Consider the following 22,249-nt stretch of genomic DNA (forward strand, 5'->3'; position numbering starts at 1 on the left):
GAAACTCGGAGGGTATCTGTTGGCGTGGAATCTTTTGTTACCGTCCTCCATTTAGTTAGAATATTTTACTAGTAATGTAGCTTTTTATGGCTATATTATTCTCAAGTATTCAGCATATACAATTTTGTTCCTGCCTAGTTGTAATATACTTCTCAATTTAAACATCTTTGAGCATGTTCAATGTTTAATTGAGCTTAAATTCCGAGAAATGCCAGACAGGCTTTGACTATTACACAAGGCCTTGGCTTGCTACACCTCTCATAGCTGTGGTGCATCCTCCAGGGATCCCTTTACATTGACTGTTGCTGCAACCATGGGCACTTGTCACTTATTGGCCTGTTTGGGTGTTCTCCACTGTGGTGGGTCTCAACAGTTTCCTTTGGAGAGAGCACTTGGACGAGCAAGTGGGGGTGGAAGTACCGTACATTTAAAACTGAGAACAGGAGGCATTTTTTTACCCCAAGGGTTGTGGGAGTCTGGAATAGCACCTACCACGTTGTTGAAGCCGTTACACTGGCTTCTTTCAAGAAGTGGCTGGATGAGATCCTCAGATCAATTAACTGCTAACTGTCTAATGGGCTAGATGGGCCAAGTGGCCTCCGCTTGACTGTGACCATCTTACATTCTTAAGTCTTCGAAGGTGCTCTCTTTTTCTGAAAGAGAGGATAGAAGGGATCGAGTGCAATGGGAATACAAACATGTCCGTCGGCTTTTGCTTCTCTCACTCACTCAGCTTCCAAATGATTTTGAGAAGCCCAACATAAGCTCAATTTTCTGGAAAAGCTGAATCCTTCCTAATTTCTTCTAGGCAGAAAACAGAGTCATGTGGTAACAGGTCAAAAAAAGCTACTTACATGTAAAGAGAGTTTCGTAGCATTTATGATTTGAATGTAATACATTTAAAGTTTTGACTCTAGCTGTGCTTTATACGTTGATATAATATTAAACTTCTCTTGTGGGGGGTGAAAATGATCAAAAAACATCAATTGCTTATTATTCACATCAAAGACTGTTTCCGTTCTCCTGCCAAAGAGACTGTTTCTATAGCCACCTGTGAATGGATTAATAGTGCATGGAATTTTAATATGTAATGGCGACAGCCAAATATTGTGGTTGTGTATGAAACAGATGGCTGATGTGAAAGAAGGCTTGCAGTAAAATACACCATCAAGTCTTACGGGTGAGGCAGATGTTTTCCTTTACTATCTGTCTGTACAGGCCTAGGTACAGGTCAGCTGTGACGATAATTTACGTTCTCCCACGTTGTTGAATTCATTTGACCAAAAAAGCAGATTGCCACCATAAAGACTGACAGTCTAGGGTTAGCAGAAAATAGATTTATAACTAATAGTTTGAAAAATTCATAGAAATTAAATGTAAGCATAGGTCTAGAGACATTAGCCATGATGAAATTTTATAGATTTTATGAAGAACCTTCTTGTCATTAGACAGTTCTGGACAAAATATATTTGACTCAATTTACAACCTTTTGTGGCTGTATAGAAAGAGGAATGTACTTTTTGAATTCAGAGTGCCCATAATAGGAAAGAGGTACTTTGAAGGTCCAGTATTATTACACATTGTCTATAATCTTCTGTTTCTCATGTTTTTTTTTTCTAAGAAGTCACTTGGCACCCAGGTTGTGGTCAAATACTATAAAATTGTAAAGCCTTTGAAATGTTAACTTGTAATAATCAAAGTTATTAGTCTTTAAAAATGGTGACGTAGTTATAGTTGTTATTTTACGATTTCCAAAGACTGAGTGCAATAAATTCTTTGTTTTTGACTAAAAAGCTTTGTAATTGTAGTTGTTATTTGATCAAAAACCCTGCTTTAAGCATAATCCTTTTGCTTGGAGATTCCGTTGCGAAATGCCAGTGTAGTATGACTGCAGTCCTGAAGATAAAAACAACAGAAAGGTCAATAAAAATAATGTGTTCAAAGTGCTTGGTAGATTTGGACTAAAAAATAATTAATGCCATTCAAGGAAGCTGAGTCATTCTTCTATGTGGAAAGCTAACAATTTAAAATTTACACTGCAAAAGTGTAAATATGAAAGAATTGGAAATTAAAAGTGACAGCAGCTGTTTATTTGTGTAAATGTAAATCAAAATAAAATGTCAAAGCTGTGCCCCTCTGTTGTGTGAAGTTTACTGCTGTCTGTGCATTAATTTGCTGGCTACGTTTTGAGCTTGCCTTTGTAGCAGAGTTTATAAATCCACCACAGGCAGTTTTGTTTGGGCTTTTTATTTTCCTGGGCTTCTTATAACAGACATGGTTTTCTCAGGAGGCTTGTGTCTGTGAGAACTCTGCCAGTCTAAATAGGGTGACACACGACTAATTAAAGAGTGGCTGGAATTGGCTTTTTTGGACTGAAAGATCTCAGGTTCTCTCCCTGGAGACATTTCATAGTGTCTGGCACATTGTACTCAAAACCATTCTTAAGCACTGACCTCATCCTATTCTCGATAATTTTATGTGGACAAAATAGATGTTAATACAGTATGTTCAACTTTCTGCTCCTACTGATGAAAAACACCTCTGTTTTCATGAATGAATACTTAAATTAGCCTTTGGACTAATAAATAGCATCCAGTCCCATAGGTGCATCATTATGGATTTCAGATAAGGAAATGATGGGGCCTTCCTTTTTCTAAAAAAACAACTTTAAGTTTACATGAAAAGTCTGAGTAATAGACTAGATGTATAGTAAGATGATGATGAGTAAGCTGCTGAGTTTTCACTGTGAGAAATTCCAAGCTAGTAAGTAGTTTTGTTGCCAGGATTTTTTATTGATGAGGTGATCCTGATTGATGAGGCTGTTGTGCGTGATAAAGACTACACAACTCACACACGTCTGCTGTTGTGAAGAGGTTGAACAGGGGCCTAACTCTCTTGATGTTTCTGCAGTTGGCTGTTAGATGTATGGTAGTTTTTGGAAAATGGGAGAGCAGTTGCCGTCTAGTGGTGACCGAGGACCGAAGAAAGTAAGGCTCTAAACACCTAACCTTGTGGTTGCAACACGGCTGTTGTCTCCTCGAGTAAGATCTGTAATACTAATTACCCCACTAAAAACCCTGTGGTAATTGTAAATGTTCTCAATCGTCTTTCTTAAGTATAAAATCTAAGCTAATCATCAGTGTTTGGTAAATGAACACATTTTTCCACAAGCTACTTTACAAAGCCTGGCTCCTGGAGCCAGAAATTTAGATCTAACATATTCCAAGCAGATCCTTTTTAAAAGGATCTTTTAATCTTTTCTCTGTCTTCTTATTGAACATCCTGGTACTTTGCAACATATCGTTGTTGCTATAATGTATTATTATTGAAATAGTTTTGAATTATGGGAAAGAAAGTGGAACTGTGGTATTGATTTTGTTTTACCCTACTTTAAAATGACTAAGGCACATTTCCCTCCTATTGAGGTAGAGACCTGAGCTAGGGTCAGAGAGGTCTACAGGATGTTTGATATACTGTACCACTAAAGGGGAGCTGTCTCCCTTCTTTCTGCCGCTTAGCTTAGTGTTTGTCTTGTTAACAGGACATTTCAAATCCCAGCCCAAATGGAAAATATTTGGATCCTAATATTTGTGCCCAGTTTGTGGCTTGTCTTAACCCTGATGTAGCCCAATGTGTGAGTTCTTGTGGTATTTATAATAAGTGTTTAGACGAGTAGGACACTTTTTTAACCCAAGCTGAAGGGAATTTAATTTTCACAAGCTTCAATAATGTCAAAAATTCCAAATGATCTTTTTCGCAAGCCGTTTACTAGAGGTTGTTAAAAGGTTCTGTGCGAGACATATTTCTTCATGATCTTTTCAAAGAGATTTTCAATATATTTTACCACGACATATTTCAGACTGTCAAAGTGTCTTCAATCCTCTGACTGTCTCACATGATCTTAGTGTCACATGACTTAGTCTGTTGAAGGCATAGCCTGAAGTTCCATACAGCTCTTCACGCTGAGAGCTTCGACACAAGAGTTTCCTTTAAAAGGCTTTAAAGGTCTCTCATAAATGTCAGCATAAAAAACATGCACAAAATGTAGTGTTTCACACCTTCACAACCAGTTGTTGGATGAATGCATATCTTAGTTCACATTCATTTGATTTGCAGCATATATGTTTTTGCTTACTTTTGGGATGGGAATTGTGATTAGATTACTGTCTAGTGATGGGGGAAAATGAATGTACAAAATGAATGTCATTTGCTGACTTTATTTGAATTGAGCTCTGAGAAGGATGAGCACTTTGATATTCCCAAAAAGTGTGTGACTGTGGTAAAACATAATTGGTTTAAAGCTTGTCCAATTTTGTCCCAGCACTATTTTTTATTTGAATTTTCTCAACAATTTTCTCACATGTGCAGTCCTGGACTTATTTTGTATTCTCTCTAGGTAAAGTATATATTTTGAAGACATTTTGATGCAATTCACACATTTTGAAGTTTTCCCACATAAAGTACGTGAAAACTGTTTGTTTTGTTTTAGGAATATATTAATGCAGATTTAATATGAGCATTACTTTTGCTGCACTTGATGTTCTTTTGCTCGGATCGCTAGATAACTAAATTTAAGAACAAGCTTTGTTGCAAGTTATTAAATATAGAAATATAGAAATAAGATCCAAATCTCAGGCTGTCATATTTGAGTTATTTTAGATTACGAAGGTGCGCCTTCACCCCAGTTGTCACTAGTCTGCTTCACAGTGTCTTTATCCATTCCTTCAAACCTCCAGTGTGCAGACAAGACCTCTTCAAGCATAGAAAAATCCTTTGAATATCCTACAGGTCCTTTGTTATTATCTTAAAAAAACAGCTACTGATCTTAGAGTTGTAACAGTGAAGAACAATAACTGGCTAGATCAATTCCCAGCACTCAAAAGGTTAAAAATGAAACGGAAAAAAAGCCCTCAACTGGCTAACCCGAGTAAAATGCTTTCCTCTTGTGTTTCATATAAACAGAGGCCCAGCCTCTCTCTCTAGAACTCCGTCCCACTCATATGTTTCTATTTAAGGGCTGTAGTGTAGACTCTTATGATTGGCGTACACAACCCCCCACTCGCTTTCCAGCTCCAGCCTCGGAAAGGAGAAGGAGCCTTTTAGCAGGCTGTTTATTTTCCAGGGGAAACTTTTCTTTTCTTCCATTCCAGAGTCACATCCTCAGCTGTCTGTGGCTCCCTCTTTCTTTTTCTCTCTGCCACCCATTGGACTATGGAGGAGGCCAAACTGCCAACATGGAACCCCTTTAGCTAAAGAATCCCAGATAATTCAACGCTTCACCCTTTTTTCTTTTCTTTCTTCAAATGTTCCTCTGTGCTTCAGTGTGGGCCAGAGGACGATTCAGCTATATGGCCAGACGCCTGGGAATATGCATTGAGCCGAGGTTGTGTTCTGATTGGCTGGGGTCCACTGAAGAATTGGCCTATGGCGTGTCGGGTGCCCGGTGGTCGCTCGCGGGGAGCCATGGCTGGAAGCTGGCTGACGGCTTGCTTTTTCCCCTCCCCAGGAGCCGACAACTCAGATCCCATGGTGCTGGAGCAGTATGTGGTGGTGGCCAACTATGAGAAACAGGAGAACTCAGAGATCAGCCTGCAGGCCGGAGAGGTGGTGGATGTAATAGAGAAGAACGAGAGTGGTGAGTACCCCCCAAACCATCATCTTCCTATTGCTGTGCTGCACATTCAGTCTTCTTATTGCTCTCCCTTGTCTATAAACAACCCCCCCCCCCCCTTCCCTTTTCCACGATCCGCAATCCTGAAGCTGTGCATTAGCTCCATCTGGGGGCTCACTTTGGCCAACAATCCATGCCTTTTTTTCCCCCTGTTGGTTTAGGCTAGAGGCCAGAGCGTTGCCTTTTGCAGCAAGAATGTCTCCTAGACTTGTATATTAATTATCCAGATTACTTTAATGGAAAGAAGGACACTTTGGAATTGTGTGGAAGCAGCTTGTATTCCATGGCTACTGATACCATCAATAACTGTGTTCTTAATAAAAAGGCAGAGTAAAGAAGCTGCCTAATTTTAGCCTATTCTTTTTCATTCTATGTGCAAAACAAAGGAGTTTTGCTGATATACGGTGATTAGAGCTATGCAGATATTTGGTAAAAGGAAGTGTGTTATTGCCTATTTATTAGTCTGTATTGTTTCTTTGTGAATTGCTGCCTTTTATTGCTTGGTAGGCCCAAAAGATCTACAATTAAAACACTTAATTTACTTTTAATTTGAAAAAGGTGCTATTTGCACATAAAAATAGAATTTCTGTTAAGGTCACATCATTAAACGCCTTTCAACTCTCTTACCACAGTAAGAAAACCCTGTAAGTAACTTTCAGAGTAAACTCTCAAAGTAAACTCTTGAGTTTAAAGCCTGATGACATTTTCAACCAAGTTTATTATTTCCATGTCTCACTATGTGTGTGTCTGGGTTGCTACAATTTTAGATTCACTCTTCATTTGGCTTTTGTTTCAAGTAAAATGTATTTCTCAACTGTTTTAAAACTTTACGGCCAGTATTTTTTTGTTTCTGGTCCTACTACTCTGTGCGAGATAGTGGGTTTTTTTTTTTACATGTAGAAACAATTTCTTTTCATCGTCATCGTAGCTGAAGATTTTTCAGTCATTACCTAGCAACCTTTACGTATTTTATTTGCAGTGATATTTTTATATATATGAGCAATATTGCACTCCTCAATTTGCTGAACTGTGCTTTTACAATCATTATGCATGGGCAGACTAGCCACAGAAAGCAGGTTTGTGAAGAATGTTTTTTGTAAGCAAGAACCAGTATAAGATTGCTCAGCAATTTTCATAGTTCAGAGTAAATCTAGGTTTTCATTAGTTGCGTTTTTGGATGAATTTAACCACCAGCTCTAACGTTTTCTACAGTCAGTATTTTTTTCAGGAATTGAGGATCTCTCTCTTTGTCTCTCTTCGTAATTCCTTCCTACTTGCTATGGTTTCTAGAATTTAAATTAATTTTCCCTTAGGCTTTTTATGTTTTGTATACAGTCCGGTTGTCTTGTGTGCAACAATGTTTGGAAGACTGTTTGTATTTTGGATGTAGCTGCAGCTTCATATGAAAAAAATGTGCCTTCCAAAGAGAAAACATTAAGATTGGCCACTGGCTTCATTATTTGAATGCTACAGTATGTTGTGCTGATCAAAAGCTGCTGTGAATTGTTACTGTCAATTATGAAGCCATATGTTGCTATTCAGAGACTTTCCCTGGAAGAAACATAAAATTGTGATACAGGAAAACCAGGCATGGGAAAATGAAAAACAGAAAAATATGGAACAATTTCAGTTTACTAACAAAATAAGATAACACGTTTTATTAAGGTTTTCAGATTCCGTTTCTCAATTATTGTATTCAAAGGAATATATTAATAAAGTATTGATGTAGTGACATGAAAATGCCAATAATGAAACTCTAAATCTTGGATTAGATGATTTTTTTAGATCTTTAGATTGGTTAGATCGTATTCTGTCTGTAATAATTACTGTATATTAACTGGCTTATTAACCAGATATGAAGTGTAATTTTGCAACCCCTTATCCCTAAAATGTTAGCCAGTATGAACACTGTTCATGAAAGCATACACTATATGGTTCATTAAACATCTGCTTAAGTTACAGTGCAGTCAGATTAGGTTGTATTACTTAATACTCTTAGACACCTGTGTTTTCAGAGCTGTATTACAGTGTTACAATCTTCCCTTTTTAACATACATCTTAAAATAGGGAAACATTTACAACAAAAGACAAAAGCTCAGGTCTAGAAAAGAATGTCTGTAATTAAAGTGTTTGAAATTCAAATCCAAATACTATATAATCATGTTTTAATCTATGTAACTCCACCTCATCATTCCTGTACCTCCTCGTTAGAGAAAGACTAGAATTAGGAAAGCAAGATACGTCTTGTTTCATGTCAGTCTGCAAGTGAAACTCCATACCTTGGGGCCTTAGCAAAGCTTATTGAACATGATTTCTTTGAAGTGTTCTCAAGAACCTCATTAATTTGTACAGCAGCTGGAATATTAGCACACGGGGAAGCTATTTTGAGATATGATTTGCATTGTCTTTTAAACATTTGACTTCCTTTCTGGAAATTGTTTTCAAAGTTGTTTTCAGTCCTTTACTGACCCCAGTTTTTGATTGCATTCCTGAAATGCGTTTGGTTTTCTGGTTCATCATCTTGGGTGGAAAAGGTTGGCTTTTTTCAAATTTCAGTTAAATGACAAAACAGCAAATGTTCTTTCTTGACAAAACAAACAAGTTCAACATTTATAAGGTTTATTCCATCCTGGAAAGAGAAAAAAAAGAAACACAACTTTTTGGCTGCGGAGCCTTCTTCTGAAACGTGTTTCTTTTCTTCTCTTTTCAGCATGGAATAAACCTTTACTTGTTCCTTTGCAGCCTATGAATGCTGACACAGCTACCTACTTGAACTAGTTCAACATTTGCCCACATTAATCAAAACGTTATCCCACCTGACTCAAAAACTCCACACCCAGGACACGGTGGCAGGTTTTTTTTGTGAAGTAGCAAGAAGCCAATGTAAACAAAGAAGTCACTATTTAGCTCAAGGTTTGTAATGTGGAAGAGGGATGGAATTTCTGATTGGATTCTACATGCAGGCTTCTTCAATATTTACTGCTGGAAAAGTGGGGGCCAGATAGATTTTCCTACTAGTTAAGCACATGAAGGGTTAATACTGAGCCCCATAACTGAACTAGGCTCTCAGACTAGTCACTCTCAGTCTTTTGCAGGATACTTTTTATTGTAGTTGGAAAGGGTAATAAAAGTGGCGTACCTAGGGGAAAACCACACTTAGAATTAGTGTAAGGATAAATAATACTGGTCTAGAGAAATGCAGCTGTTGTACTGTAAGTCATTAAAATTAACAACTTAGAGAACAGTGAAAACCCCTAAAGCAAGCACAATATGGTTAAAGTAAGGGTAAGTCAATAACTGCTAATAAAAAAGTATATTGCGACAGATTCATCAGGTATGTAAGAAAAGTGAAATCTTCCCTTTTCTCCGTAGTAAAGATTAATCTTTTTTATCTCTTGAATGAAAGGTTGAAAGCGAATGTTCAAGGTAGCACAGCTTGCACTCAGCTTTTTAAACAAATTACGGGGTCTTAATTTCTAAGTGTCTGAATTTGTACAGTATTTAGTGGTGCCCTAGTTACTTTGGATGGAACCACTGATTAACAGACTGGACTGCAGACTGCTTTATGAATTGGCTTCACCTGCATAAGCCAGAAGCAACGTCATGCTAAGACCTCAATTTGTCAAAACAGTTTTAAAAGCATCTTGTGCCACCAGTTTGGAAGAATTATGTATAAACCTGTATGCACTGCTAACACACTGATGTTTCTCCAGGTGCCATGATTCTCCTGAAACCTTGTATGTTATGCTAGCTGTTCAGCATATGGCTACAGTAATAAATATGGCTGGACTACAGTAAACCTTTGTTTATTTCAATGGTTTCAGTAAGGTCTTATGAAGGAAATAATATTAGTGCACCTTGAGCCTTGCCTCCACTCTCCCATTGTTTACTTTGAGATAAGATACACACAGAACAAAGTGAGAGATATTTGCACAATTTCATGTTTTTTCTGTGCTCCCCTGTGTTACAGCTGTAAATGCAAATTAACTATGATTTCCTCATCTTTATGGGATACTTTAATTTGTACTTCATTGTGGCCTACAAACAGTTTGGGTTGCTTTTTTGTTTTTAAGGCACAGTGAATGCAATGCGAAGCTTAATATTCAGCCTCTTTGTCCCTTGGCTTTGTCAATCTGCTCTATATTCTAATGGAAGAGAAACTGAAGAAAATTGAAAATAACTTATAGTAGGTAGAATGAGGGGGAGCAGAAACATGTGATTTCCATTAGATGTGCAGGTTTCCCATTTTTTCTGCTGGCTTTTGAATGCTGGGCAAGCTGGGTAAAATATTTCAACAAAGTGTCGTCAATTCTCCAAAACTCCAAAATTCAGATTTTCATTTTATATCATTGCATTCCCAAGTTGAAGTGTGCAATAGCTTGTATAAGACTATAGTTTCTAGATTTTTTGGAGGAAATTTGTGAGAGTTTGGATGTGATAAACAGCCCTTCCTTGTCTTTCTTCATCTTTGAATATTTTTTACTATAAATCTATTGGGTCATTTGGCTTGTCGAGCTAATTTTTAATTGCCATTAACCTTGAGCAGTTTTGTTGTATTTGTCAATGATTATAAGTATCCATATAACCTTAGTATAGAATAAGAGAATGGTCAAAATGTTACCAGGAAGGAGCACGATGAGGAAAATTGTGCTTTATTGCTTTTTGTATATCAATGTGATTTTGTATATTTGTTTCGCTGATATACACAGTGAATGAGGTGGTGAGGCATAATATTTGACCTCTGTATCCCTTGGCTTGCATATAAGCTGTTTATCCTGGCAAGAGAAAGTGAAAAAGTTGAAGATCATTAGTAATGTTGGAGATAAGATAAGTAGAGTGTGGGGAAGCAGAGAAAAACTGAGGAAAATTGATAATCTGTGGAAATAGTAATAAGTCAATAAATATGGAACGTTACCTTTAATGGATAGATGTTTATTAAAAGGGATGTTAATTAATGTCTGTTCAGTGCAGAACATCAGACAGAAAATCATTTTTATTTTTCCACTAAATACATTTATATAACCAGAATTGTACTTGATATTTTTTTCTCCCAGTGTATAAGTTTGTGCAAAAACTGCCATAGTGATTAAATAGTGATTACATGCAGTGTGTGAAAATGTTCTTTTAGACAATATGTTTTAGAAATCTGGAGGACAGCTACACTTTAAAGTTCAATGAGTCTCTTAAAATGTGTCAAATTTTATTTAATGTGTACAGTATTTGACCTTTTGCTTTGAGGATAACTGGAAAGCTTTTGCTACAATGATAAGAACAGCAAGTCAACCCTCCTTCAGACTATCAGACTAACAACACAACAAAATGGAAAATGGTCTGGTCCTGAACAACTTGACAGTGTTAGATGATGTGGCTGTTACCTCAAATTGTACCATTTGTTGTTACTCCCTTCTTCCAGGGCTTAGACTTTATTTAACATGAAATCACTGTCAATCCTAATACAAATAAGTACAATAACTGCACATTAGAAATACAACAAATAAAATCTTGAAGATTTATTAAATTGTTATTTATGCTCCCTTGTGTTTTAAATGGTAATGTGTTTTGGCTTAAGACAAACACATTAAAAAGACCACACGTGACTTTGTAGAAGTGTAAAATTAAGCACTCTAGGCCCATAGTTTATTACCACACCAAAGCCTTTTCGGCAACATGAAGAGAGTCATGACATGATGAGAAGAGATGGAGGTGTGCACCCTAGTATATTTGACTTAAAAATGTGTGGTTTGAGTGTTACATAGCCCCAAATTATGGTTTACTGTAGACATTGTTGGGGTTTTGGCACTTAGAAATATGCAATAACAGTGACGTCATTGGTTTTCTACAAATGGAAAATGGCAGGACTGGAATTTGCATTCAGTAGGGGCACTTAAGTTAAAGAAAACATAGGTTTCAAGCACTCACCAGGGGTGAGAGAATGGAGAAACTTTTCAAATATTTAAAGACATTTAAATAACTTTAATGTTAAAAAATGCTGTGTTGCCAAAACATTAAGCTTATTGTAAAGAGATGCTCAAAGTGAAACACCTCGGTGCTAGGCAGGAGGTAGGTTTAGCTGGAACATTAGTGACATAATTCTTACAGTTGATGCCAATTAAAACAAGCCCAGGTGCAAGGAAAAAAAAACTTTGGATCTCCCCCCTATTTCCAGCATCCATTTATTGTTATTTGGCAGCTTCTTGAACTTGTCCCTGTAGTGACTCTAACAATGTTGATCTGTTTATATATGCTCTAATTTAAGTAAAAATTAATTTAAGTTTGCTCATGTGATTCTTTGTTATTTTCTGAAAAATTAAGTTAGACTAGCGTTTAAGAAAAGGAAACTGTGACAGCATAGTAGTTTTATCTATTAATTTAGCACATGTACTCACTTTTTATATATACCACTTTAAAAGCCCTTAAGAAACAATCCCGGGGTTGTTTCTTAAAACAAAACGTAAAGGAAGAAGGCAGTAAGACTGATTTGATGCAATGTGAATGCATTTAGCCCAGAGTATTTATTTTTCTTACAAATCTATAGGGATTTATGAGTTACCATCTATTCAAATAAAATGTATAAGGGACCGAATTGTGTCAGCGCCAGAACTATTAAAACTAAGAGAGACTGAGCCAGATCCTCACATAAGCCCAGACCTTGGCATAGCCCTGATCAAGGTTTAACCCATTGTTTCTTTGGATTGGAACATACCTGCATTTCTGGAGAAAGCATTACATTGAAAATGAACTGAAAAAGACATTTTCTTGGATACAGATATGAAACTGATCTGACATTTCTTTCTTAAAACCCAAACGAAAAAAATTAAATCAACAACTGTTTTTCTTTCGTCCTGAGTGTACTTGGATCAGTCTTTGTTAAATGTGGTTCTGGTGCTCAAATATCCTATAATATTCACTATTGCAGATGAGTTCATCTGATAGTCCCATTAGTGATGGCATTTTCTTGTGGTGCATTTGGCCTATGAGCGTCTGCACATACCAGCAGTTAGTCTTAATCATGTTTAATGCATAGATATATGCAGTAATACTGTATAAATTCATAGGTTTCATTTTTTATTGTGACAGCAATGTGTCATCTCTTCTTTAATATAAATGCCTGCATTTATATTATGGTTTTATAAAAGATCTCATTTGTGGTACAAACTGTAGTTTGTTACATTCATTCACTCCTAAGCAGCAATAGCAACACACTTTTAGTCCCTAAACTACATCTGAATCACACAATGATTCGAACAGGTGTTTGTATGCTCGGTGCACAACAGCAGTATTTAATGTTGTCTCTGTATGCATCCCATATATTCTCCATTTAAAAGTCATAACCTTATAGGTTTAATTTGGCATTGTAAAGTTTCTTGAATTTTAAGGCTACGACTTTATGACCTGGTTGAAATGCTGAATTACACAGTAGTTTCTGGTCTGACATTTTCAGTGTTCGAGCTGCGTTTAATTTGGTAATGCTGAATACCCATTTCCACATCAGCAACTGATTACTGCATAACAGACAGTGCTTCTGTTTTCAGTGCTTCCTTTCTGTAATAAACTGCTTTAACCACTGACTCAAATCCTTGTTTACTGAGAGTTTACCACTTCTGGAGCCAGTATTGGTAAAATTCCACAATTGAGATGAGAGAAGGATTTGCCAAATGGAAGGAGATTCTGGCACTCCAAATACATATCAGTAGTCAAGGAAAAATATGGAAAAAAATGATTTGCGCCAAAACTTAGTTTAAAAAACAATTGGTGTTCTTTTTATAATGGATACTCCAGAAATATGCTTCCTGAGCAGAGAGGTGAAGGATAGTAATAAAAAGAGTAATAAGACTAACATGTGTGTGCTAAAGTGTTCGGTACCCTGAAAGGTAAATGTTGTAGTTTACATTGCTTTTACATGTCCAAGACGTTTTAAATTTAGCTCGCAGTGTTCAACAAAAAGAATTAGAAATATTATTCCCCCTTGCAAGTTCAATGCTGGATTGACCTTGACACCCTAGCCAAACTACCCCTTTAGAAATCTGTTTTGAATCTTTCCTGACTGGACTTGATGTATCTTGGCACTGAATCCATTTTAGAATCAGCTTTAAATTGTTAGTATGGGCCATATGAACTCTAGGAATGTCCCCTGCTAAAAAGGAAGCCTGAATCTTTCCACCCCTGGCCAGCTGAACTATAGTCTTGTCCTTGTGCAAAGACAAAGAAAACAGCCTGATTCAATGAGCCAGGAGCAAAGAGAACATTGGGAATACCCTCTTATTAGCAGAAAGGATGTTAAGGATGGCTTGCACATAACAGTTAATCAGTAAATCACATATAGCAATATCACCTTTCAGTGGTATCGAGCAATCAAGGTAACTTTATCCAATGTTTTATGAAACCTGAAAGAGCTGAGATTCAACAAGGGTATATATATAGTTGCTTTTCAGACCTGTTTGTTACATTATACAATTCTAAGCAATGTAATTTTTTTTTAAATAAAAATAAAGCATGGATATAAAATAACTTCTGCTGTATGGAGCAATCCAAAACGTCCTGTTCATTGGCCAGAAAGATGTGTATGAATGGCTTGAAATTCAAAAGCAGGGCCAATGGAATTGCAGTTTTATTGTAGAAAGGGGTGCACTCAACGGGGGGAGGGGGACAGAACATGAAAATTGACTAATCCAAAAGTAATAGATACTTTATGGATGCTAAAACAATTCAAATCCATTTCCATGAAGAATGAAATTAGCCTAGGGGGATGTGCTCAAGAAAACAGCAAGTTAATGTATCATTAATAGGCCATGTTTCCACTTCCTTTATTTATCCCTAAAAATTTTGGAGGAAAGGCCAAGTGAGCACCTACTTACAACTAGCCTAGGAAACAGCATTACCACCTTGTATCCTGATTTTGTCAGATTCCTAAAGCTAAGCAAGGCTGTGCCTGGTCATTACAATATACTGTATATACATTACAATACATTACAATATACATTACAATATCCGGGGAACACCAGACTGCTGCTGTAAATGTTCTTGGTAGACCAGTAAATAACAATTTTTACTCTGGAAATGTGGTAACTGTTTTTTTTTCCAAAAACAAAATGCCTCACTATAGCAACCTAGAACCCTGTGCTTTAAGAGATGCTGTCCTATGTATGAGACGTGAAACAAGTCCTGATTTTTTTTTTAAACTTTTGACTTTTCAGTGCGGACTGTTAAACCTGATGTTCTTGCTAAATGTCACCTGGAGATTATGCATTCTGCAATTGACGAATCACTGTCTCTCATCCCTACCTGATATACTGTGCTGGGGGTCTGCTGGTTCATAATGGCTGCCTCATGTCACAGGATGAAAATGCTTTGTATAAATCCAAAATTAATTACTTAATTAATAGAAACTTAAGAGGGAGTCAGGACAATTAAAACCTACCATTTTTATTTCCATTGTCTGAAAGCTGCTAATGAGTAGTAAATTCAGATTTATTCTTTAATATGTCTCTTTATATCAAACTGTATTAAAAGAACTGGAAACAGAATGTTGGTTTAAACTTTAATGAATTTCCACAGACCTGGTTTCCATTTATGTGTTCTGTGGGCATCATATGATTTTTAATCTTAAATGCTTTTGAAAGCAAAATGTTTTTTAAAATGACTGTTTTTTTCCCTTATTGCAGTTTTCTCTTTGTAAATATGGAAATTTAGTGAATGTGAAGCCAAGATGGCAGCTCCCCACTCCGCTGTCGGTATCAAAGCTGTTGTACATTATAGACTATACAGAATGAAGAATGATTATTTTTCATATAGCTATTCACACATGGTGGGAAGTTGAAACAAATTGCATCTAGGCCTTCCTGAAAAATGGAGTATCTATTTTTCTCCACTAAAAAATGTAAAATAAAGATTTCTTGCCAGTCTCTTCCCTGGAAAGGGGGTTGTATGCAGAATACTCCAGCTTTGATGTCTATGCCAAACATCTGTTGACTTTCTCTGCTCTCTGCTTTTACAAATATCTACTGCAGTGTGGAGTGCTTTAGCCATTAGACCTAACCAAAGGCTCAGTGCACAGTCAGCAGTATCATCAGTTTAGCTTCATTATCATGTCTTGCTACATATGCAGTTTTCATTTTCAGCTTTTGACAGCAATGGAGAATGGAATCCCTCCTTTCCAGTAACATTCAGTGAAAATGTAAGCACACATCTCAAGGCAAATCACATTGTTCAGTGTTTTTTTAAATTTATGATCTGGTAGGAGACATACTGTTTATAAGATTCAAACGTACAGTATTTTCATGGTTTTGTGAAATTTGACTGATTTTAGATAAATAAATAGACTGATTTTATAATTAAATAGTGCAGTATGTGCTCATACTTAATTAAAAAACGTTTTATGGATAGATAGTTCTACATTATGATATTTATGTAAATTAATAATATACTGTTTCTTTAACACATTTTGACATTTCCCAGCAGAAAGATGTACAGTACATTATCTTATTTTTTCGTGGTGCATACAAAAGCTTGTACTTGGCTCAATTCAGTTTAATATCTCTTGGAAAGAAACTGACATTAAAGCACAAGTACACTGTGGACTTCAGAGCCCTTGTACTGGCTGAACAGAATGGGAGCAGAAAGCTTAGTCATGTTCTCTTATGGTATTTCACAGATATGTCATGTTTTCCATTTTATTTGTGAGAGACTACGTTGGGCCTCATATACAGCATGCCTTGTCTTTAGGCTCAGTGTGCTGTGAAAGTCCTTAAATTCTTTTGACTCAGCAGCACCATTTGAAACACTATATACAAGTAAATTCTACCAATTTATGTGTTTTTGATTTATAGTCATCTCTAATGTTTGAGCAGCATTCCATTGTCTCAGCCAGCAGAAAAACTATCCTTTTATTTTTACTGTTTCACTTTCAAACAGTGTGCTAATTGCAATGGCATAGATGTGAGCAGTGTAAATCAGTAGCACAGCCTGTTCTGAAAGACTTATCTTGCTTGTAAACAAAATATTAAAATATCTACTAATGTGATTCAGATGGGAGTACATGCTGTACTGCAGCAAAGACAGGCATCCTCTTTTTTCACATTTGTCCTTCAGCATGCTAAGAACTGCAGCAGGAAACGAAAACATCCATGTAATTTATTAAGGTTATTGTTGGCAATGTGACAGAAATTGGAAGATACACTGATACACTGGAGTTGCTTTTTTACACATAGAAGCACACTGTTGTCAGTCCTTCAGCTAGAAAAACGACTAGACGGGTAGCACAGAAATATTACATCATTTTAGTGTCAATACCATGAGACTCACTTCTGTCAAAAGTGTACTTCGTGGAGCAAGAAGTTTGAACTCTTAAGCGATGAAACCCATGAAACACAGAAGCAACAATTGCTATCTTGTCATTTTCTTTAGAAATGTCATTTTGGGGAATCGGATGTGGATGTGTTCATACATTTTTTGTTGTTTGCTACTTAAGCAGCAGTAGTTTCTAGATCATCTCAATTCACACTACATTCCAGCATGGAAACATGGAGCTGAAGTGTGAGCTGAGAGACAGACACAGCAACTAACAAATACAGATTCACAGGCAGTGCCAGATGTTTCAGGAAGTCCATCCCTTGGCTAACTTCCCCTGCAATGCAGTAGCTCTTGACAACAGCTGTGGAGTGAAGCATCCTAAAATCTATTACCTGAGTACTAAAGAAGCCAATCGAGAGTCCCTTTGTTATTCTTCTGGAGGCAAGCAATATAGTAAAAACTAGTTTGAAAATAAAAATTGGGTAGTTTGCTCCTCACCAAGTGAATATGGCAATAAATATGGAACATTTTTATTTGAAACAAAGATATCCTCAAATTCTATGTGTTGGTGCATTAAGCACATTGAACTGAAGATACAATATTTAATTATTTCATGTATATGTTTCAGTATCAGTAATTAAATGTGTGCATTTGGAGAGCTTTTAAAAAGTTTGTGGTAGCAAGCATACAGTATCAGGCAGTAAATCCTAATGACTGCAAATAATCCAAATACTGTAGGTGTTAATCCATACAGTAATTAAGAACTAGGTAAGAAAATGTACATTTCAGTGTTCCGGTATGTTTAATTTTTCATGCTCTCTATATGTACATACATAGGTATAATTAGAGCCTATCAAATTCAAATGTGTATTTGTTGGAAATTTCACAATCAAAGCATTTAAAAATGGCTGAATTACATAGATTACAAAGTTTAAATATTAAATTGCATGAAGTTGTATCAAAATCTAAATATGAAATTAAATTGTAAACACTTTTTTTTGTTTCTGTTGCCTTTAACATGCAACTGTTCAGAAATATTTGTTAATAGCAGGTCACAGTATTTTCAGCATGGACGGAGTACAGATCATTCTGCAATGGCTTCTTTCGCCATTCTGTTGGTGTGGTGAACATATCTGTCTGTGTTTAGACAAGGCTCTGTCTACATCTGCATCAGCGAAGTTCAATGGAATTGTCAGAGAGTGCCAAACCAGCTTTACGAGGTGGGGATGCTTCTCTCCTCCAAAATCCAAAACTATAACAATGCCTTTACTGGTGTTTTTATAAGCAGGAATAAAACATTATAGGTCATATGACAGAGTACTGTGTGTCACCAACAGCAAGCAAAATTTATAGTAAGCCCTAGGTTTAACAGACTTCACTTTAACGGACTTCAGATTTAACTGACAAATTTTGCCTGTAAAATCAGTAGTACCAGACTTTCTCTGCAATGATGGGGAAAAACAACCCAAAATAAAACACAGTAAAAAAATATTACAGATCAATTCTGTCCCATGGAGGAAGATCAATTGCTTACAGTGGATGTTTGTGTTTCATATGCTTTAGCAAATTTTATACAGTATATATACAGTACAACATGAAATAAAGAGCTATAAAGTTATAATAAAAACGACAAAAATATTTTTAATTGACTGTTGATTACAATTGTATACAAATCAGTTCCAGAAAACACAAAACGCATAAAAAACAAAAAGCATTCATTGGATTTCAATGTAGTAAATGAAAAGATCAGCTTATACAATGGAATTGAGATCTTATGACTGTGAAATTGGTACGGACTGTAATGATGTACAGTATATATAATTCGCTGCATTAACACTTAAAGAACTATATACTGTAAATGGGTATATACAGACAAGGTCCTCAGTGTGTGTGGTCAACAAGTAAATTTTTCTCCAAAATGTTCAAAGATTTGCTGTGAAAACAGATAAAATCTGATCGTTAGCCATACTGTATACAGGGAAGACATCCTTGTGAAAACAGAAGTTGTGTTCTGTCTGTGTGGAGGAAAAAAATCCCCAAAATTGTAGAGAGTCCCGTGTGCTTAAATTTCTAATTTTTACCAAATGTAAAATTAAGACAACTTCTCAAAGAAGCAAGAGGCCTTGGAAACTCCACAGAAGCAAAAAAAATGAGAGGGGTTAAATAGCGCTGGTACATTAGAGCTGTGAGCGTGGTTTGCTTTTAAAAAAAAAATACACCTTTTTCAAAGACTTACTTTCTGAAAGCCCAACGCTGCCAAGACTTCTCCTTTAATGCAGAAAGATTGAGCACATTACATGGCTTGTTAGGCCCCTGAGCAAATGCCAGAAACTGACGAAGTGCCAAATACGAACAGCACAACGTTCTTGTCATCCGTCTTTGTAGACACAGAGTGTGGTTTCTCAACTCTGTCTATCTGTAAGGTTAAGTTAGGCACTAGCCAATGCCTATTAATGAGTGCGATAGCTATGAAAAGTGCAAAAAAAAGGCTTAGTCCATTGAGATGTTTTCCAGCGTGCCTGCTTGGCTTGATTTGTATGCTAAATAATTGTGGACCAGACTGGGTGAATATACTTTAATCAATCAGTTTGCTTTAAAATGAGAGGAACACATAATCTCACCAGAAATACAAGTTAAACGGCCATAGCATTAATTTCAAGGTCTTATTTTTTCAAAAAATGTGTCCATAGAGATAAATATTGCAGTGTATGCCTTTCACAATACTTTAACTTCTACCCTTATTCCAGAATAGCTGAGTGTTGCATCAGTAATTAGGATTTTATTTATGGCTAATTGGCTCTGTTGTCTGTGTGTCTGTGCACTCTCTGCAATGGACATTGAGGGTGTATCCTGCCTTGATTACCTGGATAAGCATCAGCTAACCTGCGACCCTATATTGGATAAAGAGGATAGAAAATGGATTGATGATATCTAATTGGAATTGAAACTATCTTCCATTTTAAGGAAACATCTTTCCTTGTTTGAAACTATCCTAATTTGCTCAGGATATAATTTGAAAGCAGTGTGTGTAGTGTGCTCTCTGAAGGCACCAGTTCTGTAGGGTTTGGGCATTTACTGGGACAATTATTAATTGTAGCAGTAAATCACAAAATTGATTCTTTTGATGGCTTTAGAATCCAACCATGCGATATAACTCAAACAACGCACACACACAGGTACTAATACACGAGGATACATTTATTAATACATAGAATATGCATGTAAATCTAACAGATCTTATCGAGAGGGTTATCAGAATACAAAAGGTATATATTCAGTCAGTTACGAAGTGTTACATATATCAAGAGGACATACATTCAGTATATCATTCATTTAGACCGTTTTGTAATTGAACTTGGTTACAACTTCTACATTAGATACTCAAAACAAGTACATAACTCTTAGGAATTAAATTGATATCAACTGGTTGGGATAACAATTGAATTCTCGAGCAGTAATGCATTGAAGTTGAATACTCATCCAATCTCTGGGGATTCAGATCTCCTGCGGGCACAAAGAAACAGTTGCAGGCTGTTGCTGTCCAATCCGCGCTCTCTGGCTCGGTGCCAGGCTGTGCTGTGCGGCTTGCGACGGTGCGCTGCTGATGCTCACTGACCGGCTAGTTAGTGTTGGCTTTAACTAGCAAAGTTTGCGCACAGGAGAAAAGATGACTGTTGGTCCCAGCAAGTCAGGAAGAGGACCGGTTCGTTCCTGATGAAGAGCTAATTCTGAATAGTGATTCAGCCGTCCACAGTTCTGACCTGTTCACGAGGCCTGCTGCTGGTGCTAACCTCGGGTGGATCCTCTGGTTACTCTCTGGCAACCTCTGCTCTAGACTCTTAGAACAAAGGAAAGTTCTGGTACTCGGACACACTGGCCGTTCCGTGGTTGTCCGGGCTGAGTCTCAGGATGGTCAGGAGGCGCGCTGCGAGAATGTCCTGCCCTTGGGAGCCTTCTGCTCCTGGGCCGTCCTGCCCTGGAATTCTCCTTTGAATTCCCTTTAGAAAAGTCCACAGAATCCTCTCAGGATTCTACTACAGGCTCTCTGTGTTGCCTGTTTTTACCTGGAGGAACTTCAGCTCGTTGGTTGGCTGAAAGTTCCATGGGCATCAGAGTCCCACGTGGGTTACTCGGCCCTACCAGTCCCTGATTGGTTGATCAAGGTGAGATATGAGTCACTTACTCCTGACACTTAGGAATGCAGTCCAGATGTCCATCTGGCACTCCCTAGACAGATAGGCGCCAATGGATGACCATTGATCATGATAGCCAGGCTTAGCTAAGTGCATCCCCCTTTGGGAGCTGTCCCTTATCAAAAGAAAACATCTTTAAATCAGCCTGCATGAATAGTTTCTCTGTGGCTGCACCACAGAGATGAACAGAGAGATGAGGCCTCATTTAGGAAAGCACCGCAACACTTAATTCTGCCTTTTTAATAAGCATTGCCGCTACATGTGTAATTGTCAAGTGCAATAATACTTGTGATTATAATGATAATTATAATACTTATTTTAAAGTAAAATCTCCTTTATTTCCTAAAGTCCAGTTATGTCGTCCAAATGTTTTCCAGAAATGTTGTTACTAGTAGCAGGAGAACAGGAAATTGCTTTTTAGCAATTATTTAGACAGAGAAGCAATCAGGGCAAATCTGGAAAAAGAAAATCGCCCTTATGGTAATTAATTCAGTTTGGTTTACTTTTGATTGAATTGAACTCTGTATACAGACAAGACTGTGTGTATTTAGGGTACTCTGATGTAGGCATTTGCAGACAGTCTTCTATTGAACTACAGACTTGGTCTGCATTGGTTTGCCCCCAGAGATCACAACATTTGCTGTATTCAGGGTGGTATGACTATGAATGTGTCTGGTTGTGTCTGGACCTGGAGGCTGGCCCTAGATTTCTGGGAGGGATAGGTTTTTTACATTTCTATTTTTCTTAGCCTCAGTTGATCTGAGAATTATAGACATATAGCAGTGATATTTCATGCGTTTTAGAACTAGCATTTCACTAATGCTGCCTGTGTTACAGTTCTTTAGCATCAGCACCAGGCTGTTCTATTTATGTAACCTACTGTACTGTATGGATCCAGAATGTGTGTAATGTGGTCTAAAATCTATTGGGTGAGCAAACTAAAATAGTGCACATGTTAATGTGTGAATTAAATTCTAAGACGATTAAAAGATCAGAAGCAGTTGTCCTGCTTTAATGTTCTATTTTTTGCTAATTAGTGTGAAAATTGCTAATTACCATTTGAAATGTTCAATTAGAAGTAAAACACAAATCTTAG

The 22,249-nt window shown here is 36.9% G+C and overlaps 1 protein-coding gene across 3 annotated transcripts in view; it reads left to right on the forward strand.

Moving 5' to 3' along the window:
* sh3pxd2aa (SH3 and PX domains 2Aa) overlaps positions 1–22,249 on the forward strand; it is a 145,219-nt gene that overhangs the window by 89,003 nt on the left and 33,967 nt on the right. For all 3 annotated transcript variants that reach the window (XM_088635716.1, XM_088635714.1, XM_088635715.1), the window contains one exon: positions 5,507–5,635. In XM_088635716.1, coding sequence (XP_088491842.1) covers positions 5,507–5,635 — 129 coding nt within the window. The remainder of the gene's footprint in view (positions 1–5,506; positions 5,636–22,249) is intronic.

Source organism: Lepisosteus platostomus, chromosome 6 (genome assembly GCF_059453375.1).
Source record: "Lepisosteus platostomus isolate fLepPlt1 chromosome 6, fLepPlt1.hap1, whole genome shotgun sequence".
NCBI lineage: Eukaryota > Metazoa > Chordata > Actinopteri > Semionotiformes > Lepisosteidae > Lepisosteus > Lepisosteus platostomus.